The sequence below is a fragment of the Anomalospiza imberbis genome, chromosome 6 (genome assembly GCF_031753505.1).
Source record: "Anomalospiza imberbis isolate Cuckoo-Finch-1a 21T00152 chromosome 6, ASM3175350v1, whole genome shotgun sequence".
NCBI lineage: Eukaryota > Metazoa > Chordata > Aves > Passeriformes > Viduidae > Anomalospiza > Anomalospiza imberbis.
In genome coordinates, this window is record NC_089686.1 from 56,938,343 (window position 1) to 56,951,532 (window position 13,190).

The following is a 13,190-nucleotide window of genomic DNA, read 5'->3' on the forward strand; positions in this document are numbered from 1 at the left end:
GCGGTGAGGGCGGCGCTGAGGGCAGGGCCGCGGTGAGGGCGGCGCTGAGGGCAGGGCCGCGCTGAGGGCGGCGCTGAGGGCAGGGCCGCGGTGAGGGCGGCGCTGAGGGCAGGGCCGCGGTGAGGGCGGCGCTGAGGGCAGGGCCGCGCTGAGGGCGGCGCTGAGGGCAGGGCCGCCCGGGCCCCGCTCCCGCCGCGCGTCCGCCGCGTCCCGGCAACGGCGCGCGCCGCCCGCTGGCGTCACCCCCGCGCGCCGCCGCCCAGCGCGCGCCTGCGCGGCGCGGGGGAGCGGCCGCGGCGCTGCGGTGCCCGTGGGGCGGCGGCGGCGGCGGCGGCTCCTCCGCGGGACGTGCCGGGGATGCGGTGAGCGGGACCCGCCCCCCGCCGCCCCTCGGCGCCGAGCGCAAGGCCCGGCCCGGGGGAAGCCGGCGGGTGCGGGCAGGGCAGGGCAGGGCCGGGCGGGGGGAGCGGGCGGGGCGGCCGTGACGCAGCCGGGCTGAGCGCGGCCCGTTCCGCGGGGGGCCGGCAGCGGGCGGGGCGCACCTGGGCCGTGAGGGGCGGTGTCCGGGCCGTCCGCGCCGCTCGGGGCGCCTCGTGGGTCAGCGGGTGACGCGGGGTCTTTTAGGGTGAACAGTAGGGAATATTTCATAGAGTGCCTCCTTGGAAGGGACTCTCAGGGATAAAGTCCAACTCCCGGCCCTGCACAGGACACCCCAAGAGTCACTCCGTGTGCCTGAGAGCGTTGTCCAAACGCTTCTTGAACTCTCTCGGGCTTGGTGCAGTGACCACTGCCCTGCGGACACTGTTCCGGTGCTCGACCACCCTTGGGGTGGAACCTTTCCCGATATCCAGTTCTGCACACACCCTTGCAGGTGTTTCTCCCCAAACTTTTCAGTGCTGGGATTTAGGTGCTGAGCTCGGCAGGCCCGCGGGAGGCACGGTGCTCCCTGGGAAGCTCGGGAGAGCAGAAGCCCGGGAGATCCGGGAGGAGGTGTCTGGAAGGTGGCAGGTTGTGCTGTTGACCTGTGGGCCTGGGCGTGTGCTCACCGGACACTCCCTGGAGAGCGGGCCAGGAGGCGACTGCAGCCGTATCGGGAAGGGGAAAAGTGGGCGGAGGGGGAGCTTATCTGTGTGGGAACAGAAATTGGTCACAATTCCAGCCAGAAATTGGAAGCTTACTGTGGTGAAGCATAGTGCTTCCGACGGGAGCTCGCTCAGTGTGCTGTGTTTTTCTCAACAGCTGTAAATTTTGTTCTGGGCGGGGTTAAGCCCAAGTGCTGCTACAGCTACCTGCAGGGCAAAGCGCTGCTTTCTCTGACAGCAGTTTGTAACGCAGCTCCTGTCAGACTGCTCCGTGTGTGAGTTTGGGTGGATGTTCTGCGGTTCCCTTGCCCTCGCACACCTCTGTCTGTAGAAGTCTTAAAAGGGCCTGACACAACTGGTTTGCTTGACAAACAATGAACTCTGCAAAGAGGCATTTTGGGGGAAGTCAAATGCAGGGGGACCAAAGGGAGCAAGTAGATAAATACTCGGAGGGCATGGCATTAAGCCTTCGGCTATCTTTTGGGGACAAAGATTTGGGTGTGAAGGAAAGATGAAGTAAGTTGGAGTTGGACACATTTGAGCAAGTCAGTTCTGTAATACAGCCTGAAGCTGAGTGTTTTGTGTGGATAGGGAGGTCTCTAAATTGGTTTATACTGACATGGATTCCTTGGCTTACCAGTTTCAGAATGCTGTGGGAGCTCTTCTAATCTGCCAATGCAAGTTTGATGTCAGAAAGCTGATTCCTGATGTGATGTCTGTGTAGAAACAGACACTGATGTGCTTATTTGCAGACATTCTGATATTCACATGCACAAATATTTAGAATAAACAAAGATTGTCATAAATTACCATTGTCATCTTAAGATTTTTTTTTCCATTCCATTGGATGTATTTATATATGTGTGTGTTAGAGCTGAATCTGTGGGGAAAGTTATCTCAATTTAATATAAGCATTGCTGTAAAGCAAAATAGTGCATTTTTAATAAGATTATAATGCCACATTCCAGACTCTTTGAAGTGTTTTGCGTTGTTTCTGATCTGACTGTTCAGGTTGTGTTACTTGTGGAATAATTACTGTAGGCTAAAAGAAAGTGAGGGAGTAGCCATTCACAAACACACAAATGTAACTCTCACATATTTTTGGCAGGGACTCTACAAGTGAATGAGAGCTTCTCTCTACAGAACTGAGGTGAAGAGCTTCACCATGGGTCAACAGATTTCAAACCACACGCAAACTGTAATTAACAAGTTGCCAGAAAAAGTAGCAAAGCATGCCTCTTTGGTTCAAGAAAGTGGTTTCCTAACCTATGAAGAGTTTCTGGGAAGAGTAGCTGAACTCAATGATATGTAAGCCTTACTCTTTTTTTTTTTTTTTTTTTTTGGTATTTTACAGAGACCCTTTATGCAATATATTGTTGTGTGCTGGCTAAGCCAGAACTGGCCTGATGGGCCAGTTGTATCCTTCATTTCTGTATGTCTTTATAATGGTTGTAATTAAACTTCAAAATCAAGCCTTTCTCCTCCTTAAATTCACTTCTCTGCAGTACTCTTCTTCCAGCAAGTGCTGCTCTCTCTTAAAAGTTCACAAGAAGTGATTTAGAGTCATCATTTTGTTAGTGTCACCTGTGTCCCTTATTGTTCTCCCTTCCACCTGAAGATGCAATGCTGCTTCTTCTCTGCTTGTCATTTTGGGTAGGAAGGAGCAATAGGAGCCTGTAGGGACAGCAGATCTACATGAGGAGGGTGGCACCTGAGACAGAGCTGTTTGTGACCATCTCTGCCACCTCTGCAGACATGCCAGGCTGCTCCTCATTAAGGATGAGATGTATCCCAAACCAGTGACCTAGATAATCCCAAACAAAAGGCTGCTTTTTTGTCACATTTTTCATAGCCTGCCTTTTGCTAGACCAGTACAATGACAGTAAAAGGAAATGAGAAAAAAAGCAGTGTTGTCATTTTTAGCCTGTATTTATGGCATACAGTGAGAGTGATAAAATGAAGTGGAAGCACACACACACTCTGAATAAGGGCTTTGTAATGTTTGCTGTTTAACTAAAATGTGAATTTGTATTCAGTTTAGAAATTATCTTGGAGAGGGTCATATTTTTTGTGAATGACTTTGAAAAACACATGGCTGTCTTCTGGGTTGACACATAAATAGATTTTGAAGAACATAACCTGATGTTTTGCCTGAGACTCCAGGCATATATTAGTATAATTCACTCCAAAATACTGTTACTCAAGTGGTTTCTTTCTTTCCAGTGTTTACTTAAGCCTGAATGTGTTCTGATTCTTATGGAATAGATTGTTGTGTCTGTGTTCCACTAAACAAACAAATCTTAGGTTACCTGACATGTTCACATGACTACCTCATTATTAATATATACTAACAAAAATACACCTCGTCAGCATACACTGGTAGTCACAGGCTTTTTTTTACATACCTGTTGAGGAAATAACCTTTTCAGATTGGAGACAACATTGTGTGATTAGTACAATAAACAGTGAGAATATATATGAATTTAAATGTCTGTAAAGTATACCTGCTTGTTGATGCTGGATCAAAAGAGTTGCACAGCATTTTCTGAAGTTTGCTGTGCAGTGTAAAGTGAAATGGATTGTGTATTCAGTGATGTGCTAAGAAAGTCATACTCTGTACTTTGATGCCTCTGGGCAGTATTGCTAAAATCTCTTTTAAGGTTGGAGAGCAGACAGGTGAACCATAAATAATCTCACTTGTCTGAGGCTGCTGATCTTTGCAGGTCCAGCACATGGCATTGAACTGATGTTGCTTTGTTTCAGTACTGCAAAATTGGCTTCTGGACAAGACAAACATCTGTTATTTGAAGTGCAGCCTGGGTCTGATTCTTCTGCTTTCTGGAAGGTGATCGTTAGGATAATATGTACCAAAGTAAGTGTGAACATTTTACTTTGATGGGCAGTTTGTATGCACAGATTTGAGGACTGTCAGTTTTACTTGTAAAATCCAACACCTGCTACATGTGTTTAGATACAGGTGATGTATTCAAAGATGCTGTTGGATATAAATTAAGTCTAAATTCTAAGTTTCTGCAAAAAACGTGGCAACAAAAACATTTTTATAACTAAGTTTAAAGGAGTGATGCCTTCCAGTGGAGCACTTAAAAATGCAGGTGATTTGGGAGGTCAAGTAATCGAATGGCACAACAAACTGCCAGCTGTAGATTTTGAGGTCAGTAGTAGAAATTAATCAGGTCTTCCAGGCATTTTTAGTTGAACTAGTGTGCCTGTACATAGTCTAATCCCTTAGAAAACCATTCTAAAGGTTAAATGTTTTCATTTGTGACAAAAACTTATGAAATTTGCTCTGTCTAATGAGGAGATTTTCCCCTCTCTATCCTGTCATTAAAGGTAAAGTCCTTTAATGATCCTGAATCCCCTGAGCAATCTTAAGATGTGATTAAACAAGCCAACCCTCAACCTCTGTTTGAAACCAACAGTTTGTAGTTTTTTGTTTGCTCCTAGTTTTCATTAAGGCAGCCATCACTGTAGGCAATTTTTAGTTCAGGTATCAAATGACTGATTATCCTGTGCTTGGTTCTAAGTTCAGCCCATTTCTTTGGGCAGTCAGTCCCTACTCACACCTGAATCCATTTGAGTAGTGATGGCAATTGCCTTGCCCTGAAATCGTGGTGCTGCCTGTGGTGTTCCTCAGCTGCAGCAGCTGTGGGCAGTCCTGACTCTTGCTGAGGCAGACTGCAGCTTGTTAATGTGGAGAAGGACACTTGGGAAGGAGACTACTGCCTTACATGAGAACTGCAGTGCTTTACAAACATTCTGAGCAATGCCAAGTTAAAACCTGATAAGTAATTGTAAACAATTCTCATATCTTAAGATAAATAAAACAAGTGGCATCGTGGAAGCTTCCAGAATCTTGAACTTATATCAGTTCACTCAACTTTATAAAGACATCACCAGTCAAGCAGCAGGAGTTCTTGCACAGAGTGATACTTCTGAAGAAGCTGCTGAGAGTTGGAGGTCTCTGTCTTCGTGTCAGGCCAGCTTGTGGATGGGAAGGTATTTTGATACACTTTAGCTTCTGACCCAGTTACAACATAAGCATTTTGGGAGTTGTGCTTCAAAACTGAACTACAAATACCTGCTGATGAGAACTGCTCGTTCTTGATAGCTGCAGGCTTTGTACCATCTCAAACATGGACAGACACCTTCCCTTGCACCAAGGGAGCTGCAGTGCACTTGGGTGAAATCCTGAAATATGGTGCTACCATACATTAGCTTCAGAACAGCCCTTTTAGAGATCAGTTCCAATAGAAACATAGTATATGTTCAATCTCCTGAATAAGGAAACAGGAGGAAACGGAATCAGCTGCAGCTACAAATCCAGGGGGTTTGACAGTGTTTGTTTAAACAGATTTTGTTATTGTTCCACTTAAACTATCTCTTCCTCTTACATTTTGGCATGTGAAAGTTCCCATCTGTTGCCACTAGAAACCCATCCATTATGGTAATAATTTAACTTGCAAGACTGGAAAAATGTGAGTTGTCTCACTCATGTTGACCTTCTGCTTTGTTAACCAGAGGAAAAACAAAAGACTGAGGTCAACACCTGCAATAACTTAATTTCAAACTGAATGTAAAAGCAAGAAGCCTGTCACCCTTTACCTGTTGTGGAAGTGTTGCTACTACCAGCAATTCCTTACTTTTCTGGAATAAGTTCATGGTTCTAACTCAGTTTAAAGTGAGGTAGAGCTAGGTTTTACAAGAAAAGGTAGTAAATGGTAGAGTTCTCTATGTTCACCAGTGAAGAGCTGGCAGCCAGGTGTTTTAATGAAACAGCCTGAGTGTCACACTTCAGCTGTTGAAATGAAAAAGGGGTCACCTGTGTTGTCACTTCACAGAGCCCTCTGGTTTTTCTAAGTCAGTGGATTGCAGAAGGTATTATTTTCATGTCATTTAATTTCCTGTAAACTGTAAACATGTTTGAGAAAGAACAGGCAAATTGCTTTCTCAAGGTTATACCAGAACACACATTTTGATGGAAATGGTCTTTTGCTTCAAACAGACAAATCAAACAACATAGACCCCAGATTCTTAGGCAAAACAACTGTATATATAGTGCTAAAGTCAATGAGGAAAACAAAAGATTTCCGATGTGAGTTTCTTTTTCAGTTTTTCAGACTTGGAGACAGGGGAGATGGGCATCTTTCTTGTTCGTAAACTTCATCACTTGAGGCACTCTCAGTCACAAATAAAACCAGAGTATTCTTTGCTAATATGATGCAATTTGGTGAGCTTGTGTCTTAGCCAAGTTTTTCTAGTTACTAAGGAAAATATAAGCTGAAGCACCTTCAAGTATTCTACACCAGTGAAATCTTCTGTATATTTTTCTGTGATAACCACCCATTTTCTTCAGTTCTTCTTCTCACCTTCAGATATTTTTCAGCTCTGCAAAGTTAGCCCTCACTATCTAAAAATAGCAAGTGTTATCTGTTCAATTCTTCTTAACTTTTCCCCCTAGAATAATACCCCATATCTCTACAACATCCACTTCCTATTCAGAGCATTCAAAATGGGCCTAAGTGGTTTATGCTTTCTGATAACGAAGAGATAAGCATTTCCTTTGTCTGTCACTCCTTTATTTTACTGTTTCTTCAGGAACTTAGTACTGTGACTAAAGTTGACTTTGCAGAAGCTTTATAAATAGGCCTTGTGTAATTGCTTGTATAGGCATCAGCAAATCTCAAAAATTCAAGTGCTTTTAAAGGTTAGTACTCAGAATTGCATGGGGGAGGAAAACAAGAAGGGAACAGGTCTAAAGAACACAGCAGGCTTCTTGGAAATTGTTGTCCTTATTGTATGCAAACTACCATCTGTAAAAAAAATCTGTCATTTTAAAGCAATTTCTCCAAAAGCACATTAAAAAGGAAACCCCAAGGACCTACTGAAAGATAAAGGCATGTTGACTGCTGTTCAGTAGCTGGCTATTCTGTGCAGATCAAAAATGAATCTGTATTTGACAAGCTCCCTGAGATACCTAAGCAAAAATGGTGTGGTCAGTAGTCATTAAGGTGGACTAACTCCTGAAATGCCATTTTTTTCTAGAACACTCTCTGTCCCTCAGTTCAGAACAGGGATTCCTTAATCAGGGTTTTTGGAAAACCCAAGCATTTTAGAACACTTCCTTGATGGTTTTGGAAGTGAGCTGTGACTATAAAATTGCAAACTTTACATATCTGTTTAGGCCAGTGAAAGCTGAGGAGTCTGTACATTTTTGCACTTGAGAAGTCTTGATGGTGCCAGTATTTGAGATACTCCTGATAAGAACATTAGATAAAGATATCTAATATTTGAGGAAAAGATAAAAAAAGTCAATATCTGTCTTGGGTAGTGAGATAATTTTTAAACTTCCCCTCCAACAGAAACACCTGGGAGTTTAACTGGAAAAGCTGTGGTAACAGTCATCTTGAGAGTCCTAATTTGAGGAGCAATCATATGGAGCATATTGCAAGCTAAAATCACCCTTTTCAATCTAATGAGCAGTTCAGCTCCTGGCATTTTGATGCCATGTGAGATAAGTGAACCTGCATTCTGGTAGTGATCCTCTTGACATGCATGTTTTTGTCTAGGATATAAGCCAGCACACAGAAATGTGGCCAAGTTCATTATGAATTAGTTCAGCCTAAGGCGCAGTGACAGGAAGGCAGGTTCTTCTCCTGCCTTTAATGTAAACAGTGTTTCTGTTCTTCTGCCCAGTCATGTGATACGAAGCAGTTACAATTCCTCACTCTTCCTTGTTGATATGAAAAAGGATTTACAGAACCCTTGGCAACACCAAAAGCACCTAACACAAAAACCTGACACAAAAAATAAATGCACATTCTGGCTTACTGTAGTTCACTGCTGACATAGGCTGGGATGACATAAGTAGTCCATTCACACATTAAAAGCACAGGTGTTTCTCTCTGGCCATCACTAATAATTATGAAAAATGTAATAACTGGGGCATAAATATCAAACATCTGGAAGAAAACAGTGTCTTCTCTTCTGCAGGGTTAAACAGCTGACGGATGAAGAGGAATGTTGCATCTGCATGGATGGGCGTGCTGATTTAATCCTGCCGTGTGCTCACAGTTTCTGCCAGAAGTGCATTGATAAATGGTAATATAGATGAAAGGATATGAATTATTTTATAGTATGCATGTTTCAGTTTGATTTGACAGATTCTATGATTGCCATATAATTTAAAATTGAGTAAAAGCAGACTGAAGCAGAAGGAAGGCAGGAAATTTTGTTAAAAAGAGATGTGAAAATGCTGTTCAGCATTTGTTTTGTAATTTCTTACATCTTTTTATTCTTCTGAAATTGAATTGTTACAGCCTTGCTCAGAAACTTGTGAAGATGGTATATGCAGATGCTGGCATGTTATGCTTCACAAAATCTCATTTAAAGCTTGTTAAGACTGTGCAGGTATGAAGGCAAGTTGGACTGTCTGTCACTTACTTGGGAAATAACTGTCAGAGAGGTTTTTTTTTCCATATGTGATGCTTTCACTTTAAATAAATAGCATACAATCTACTGATTTATCAGATTCTTCCAGAAAGATGTTTCTTCTCCATGGCAGCACCTTCAAGTTTATATATATAATGTGTAGTTTACAGTGTTCAGCTTCACAGTAAATTGAACACCGTTTCAGCTTCTGCATCTCTGATACACCAGTTCTTGGAAAAGTGGGAGAGAATTCCTTTGTGGAGGAGCACAGCTCTTGTCTGACCATGCAGGCCTTCAAGAATTAGTGAAGTGTCCTGGCAGTCTGGCATTAGGGGACACATACCTGCTCTGTTAAAAAAGTGATTTTTTTGGCTAGTTAATGCAAATGGGTTTACACATAATTTGTGCATAAGGATTTCTTTGTGGCTTTTTGAAAGATTTAGCAAGGAAGTTATTCTTGTAACAAACACCAGGCTTCCACAAGGAAAAAATATAGTAAAAAATCACTGGATCTCAGAATACAGCAAGTCATTTCTCTCTTCTGGAAAAATATCCTAACATCTATCGGCAGGACAGGGCTTAGTTTAGTGACTCTGCTGGAGAGTGGATTATATGCTGCTTTGGCTGATGAATCAGCTGAACTCCTCACTAAGTTCCAGCTGCACCATGCTTTTTTTTTTTTTGTCTGTAATTTTTAAGGTGGATCTCCTCTTAATTTAGGCATAGTGGAGGCTCCCAGCTCAAACATAAGTTGTTGGGGACCTCCGAGATGGTGGAGGGGGTTGAGACTCCAAGGGACCAGTTCTAAACTTTTGTGGGCTGCGTAACCCAGGAAAAGGCTCCTTCTTCTCTTTATCTAGGAAGCCTATGGAGATTGGTTTCTAAGGACCTCAGCTGAATTCCTGAAGATAGGAGAATTAATTTAGACAGTGAATTTCCATTTAAACTGTCTGGTCAGGTAGCCAGATGCATCCTGTCTGACCTGAGCAAAGGATTAGGAGGAACATGATTTCAAATTTTCACTCAAAGAATGGAGCTCCATTCAGAAGTCTTTCTCACAAAGAAAGAAGTTTTTAAACAAACAAAATAGATAGGTGGCCTAATTCAGTTAATGTGATCATTCTTCAAGTTCTCGCTGGGTTGGTTTTTGTTTGGGTTTTGTTTGTCCTTTTGGGGGCTCTTTTGGCTTTTTCTGGCCAGCAAAAGACCATCAGTGAAAACCACTCATTTCTGTGCCTTCCTAACAGGAGTGACCGCCACAGAAACTGTCCTGTGTGCCGCCGGCAGGTGACTGGGGCAGGAGATTCCTGGGTGGTGTCAGAGGCCCCTACAGAAGATGACGTTGCCACTTACATCCTTAACATGGTGGATGAGGCGGGGCAGCCCCACAGACCCTGACCCTGCCCACCAGGCTGACCATGGCAGAAGCACTTGAAACTTTTGTTTTCCCCAGTGTCTGGTTTTACCCCTCCTGGCCGTTCTTCCACAGTCTGTCCTTTCCTTCTCCTCTTGGCCGCTGCGAGTCTGCGCTGCTCTCCTAAAGCACAGGGTATCTGAGCAAGTCTCTGTGTGTGCAGTCTTTGTTATTGAACTGTTCTTCCAGCAAACTCTTTGATCATTAACATAGTTTACTTTAACGACAGCGTTTGATATTAATTAACAGTTCGACTACTCAATGAAGCAACTTGTAACAGCACAACTACAACTGCAAACTGCCGTTTGAGCATCACAGTGTACTGCTACAGAGGTGAACCATGGTAGATGGCTTGACCTCACAGTTCCTGCCCTTAAAAGCAGTCCCTTATTCACAACTAATGTGAATAAAGATGATGAGTTAGCACTAGATGTTATTAATTTGAAATTGTACTGTTGAAACTTGAAGATGTCCCACTGCCTGTTCTTCGGTAGGAAGTTATTGCTGCTCTTAGTGTTTATAGATAATTAATCTGATCTGTTAAGACTTTTAGTATTAATTATTTAAAATCTGTTTTTGAGAGTGTAGGCAGGTCTGTAAATGTACTTGTGCACTTCCCTTTATTCTTCTAACAAAACTTATCTCTTAAAATATTTTTTTTTAATATGATATTTAGCATAAGCTTATTAGCTTGGAAACATTAAACAGTTTTGTACACAATCCTAAAAGCAGTAAATCAGCTTCTCAGTAGTTTTTGATAAAGAACAGCTAGAATTATTTTTAAACATTGGGTATATCTGAATGCCTTTATTTGAATTAGCACTTAAGGTGTAGTTTAGTCTCATGCTGTGGTTTTATCTGCTCCTCTTGAGTTATTGAAGTGATGAGATCAGAGTTAAAAGGTACATGAAGAGTTACAAGTGATAATCTAAGTAAGGGTGCTCTACTTAATATCTACAAGTGCAATATGCTTTTATGTAGCAGAGGGGAATTTCTTTAATAGTAATGTGGCTTGGACTGAGATGCACATGTGACAGTTTGGAAAAGGGATATCTCAACTGGAGTGCAACAGTATTTTGTGTCTAGCAGAATAAAGTCTTTAAGAGCTGAGTTTAGACAGTCTAAAATTGTTAGTATTCAGGAAACCCATCCTAAGCCTCTTATGCATAAATAGTGTTATGAAAATGAATGGCTACTGCAGAGAATTAATTTTATATATATATTAACAAATACTACTTTTTCTCACTCAGTAACCTCAAGTTAAAATATTCAAGTGTAGCATTTGAGGGAATAACAGCATAAATCTTGCTTACTGTGAAGACTGCATTTTTTCTTACCATACCTGTTAAAATTCCATGACGCCATAAGGCTTAAGTCCTTTTGTCACAGACAGGTTCTGAACTAAAAGGCATGTGCACATGTAGATATGCACATTTAGGTTATTTTTCTTAATTGGCTACAAAAAATTTAATTACTTCAGTTTGTTAAAGAATGTGCACAGAGTATGGCACGTGTTTGAGCTTGGCTTGTGACACCATTGTCAAATTTATCATAGGTTTTAAGACAGAGAAGCAATGTACCCTTCACGTGTCTGTCATCTGAGAGCCACTATGGCTTAGTGTGTAAATCTGTATTTAGCTGTGGAAAAATCCTTTTAGGAGTATATATAGCTGAGAACTATTTTTTTTCCCTTTGTTAAGCTATTGATGGCAATGAGATATTCTTCAGTAAATGTATGGAGTGTTTGGTTGCATAAGGGTGGTTGTTGTTTGGGCTGGAAATCATTACTGGCCCAGGATTTCCCACTAAAACATGCAAATATTCCTAATCACTAGTTTGGTTTCTTTTTGCTTTTTGAGCTTGTGTTAGTCTATGTTCAGAACTTTCAGATAATCTTCGAATTTTTTAAAGTTTTTATATTACTGGAACAGAAAGAGCATCTAAGTGAAAGCCTCAAGCTAACTTTATTTTTCAAGTACTTCAAGAATTATACTTCTGAACTGAGATTTTATAAGTTGACTTTCTGCTGAGAACTTACATGAACTTCTTAAAATGTAATTTTATAATGATGTAAACAGGTTGTTAATTGCAGCATAATGACAATTACAATATAAACTAATGCAAAAATTATTTAAATAGTGAAAAAGTAAACTTTGTATGCTGTACAGCTTTTATAAATTAAGTTGCTGTAATTCACACTGCTGTGATGTAGATACTGTAATGTGTGCCTTGTAAAATATATGTACTGTATGTTATATGGAGAAATAGATACTTAAACACCGAAAAACTAGTAATTTGGTACTGGTTGGTATGACTTAGTCAGAAGTACAACCTTTAGCAAACAGTTTTGGAAAAGGAATCCATTGGCATGGACATGGCAATGAGTTCCAGAAGCTAGACCTTGAAAATGTGAATTACTGCAAATAGCTGTTGGTAGTGGAGGGCATTAGAATAAATTAACTTTCTTGTGTTAAGTGAACATTTCTTACAGGTTTAATGTGAAATTGTAACTTAAACATTAGAGATGGTATTAATAGCTAAGAACATTCCACTATATTAAACTTTCTGTATGAATTGTGCAATAAAGTTGCTTTGGAAGAAATGTTAGAATTTTTTTAAGCTTAAGGAATCTCTTGGCTTTAGTACTACGGAAGTCTGAAAACTTGAGTTTTGATCCAAATACAATGGCATTGTACAGGTGGTGTGGTTAAAAGTGTGGCACTTTGAGTCAGAGCTCTCTTAAACTTTGAAGGGTCGTATCAACAAGGTACCTCAATGCAGCTCTGCAAAAAAAAAAAAAATACTGGCTCTGATTTGACTTCTTCTAGGTACACAAATAAATTGGAACGTTCTGAAGTAATGGGAATAATTAAACAACTCTAATTCTTAGAGGGCAATATTCAGGAGCGTGTTTGTTTGGGGAAAGGATTTTTATTTTCAGAGATGTGTGATACACTTTTTCCCCAAGTTATTTCATCATGTTTCTGATGGTATTTTAAGGTTTAAGAATGCTAAGGTTTGGAATATTCTTTTTTTTTCTTATTTTTTCCTCCTTTTAAGTAAGAACTGAAATATGTAATAAATATAACTCTTTCCTCTGTCTAGTTACTTGGCTTATCTCTTTGGATCTTTCGAAGCCAAGGCAGGAATGGGAGCGGAATTCATTAACAGATCAGGAAATGAGAATCGATGAAATGACCAGCTGACAGGCACAGCAGGAGGTAGGTGTACCAGAGCAATTAGCA

At 41.4% G+C, this 13,190-nt stretch overlaps 1 protein-coding gene across 5 annotated transcripts in view; it reads left to right on the forward strand.

Moving 5' to 3' along the window:
- Window positions 1-204: 204 nt before the first annotated feature.
- RNF141 (ring finger protein 141) overlaps window positions 205-13,190 on the forward strand; it is a 37,741-nt gene continuing 24,755 nt past the window's right edge. For 3 of the 5 annotated variants that reach the window (XM_068194614.1, XM_068194612.1, XM_068194615.1), the window contains exons 1-6: window positions 205-362; window positions 2,191-2,390; window positions 3,846-3,954; window positions 4,918-5,099; window positions 8,094-8,201; window positions 13,051-13,166. In XM_068194614.1, coding sequence (XP_068050715.1) covers window positions 2,206-2,390; window positions 3,846-3,954; window positions 4,918-5,099; window positions 8,094-8,201; window positions 13,051-13,138 — 672 coding nt within the window. In that variant the 5' untranslated portion in view covers window positions 205-362; window positions 2,191-2,205 and the 3' untranslated portion in view covers window positions 13,139-13,166. Of the gene's footprint in view, window positions 432-2,190; window positions 2,391-3,845; window positions 3,955-4,917; window positions 5,100-8,093; window positions 8,202-9,778; window positions 12,548-13,050; window positions 13,167-13,190 lie in introns of those variants that run through there. The other 2 variants (XM_068194610.1, XM_068194611.1) reach the window with 2 other exon arrangements.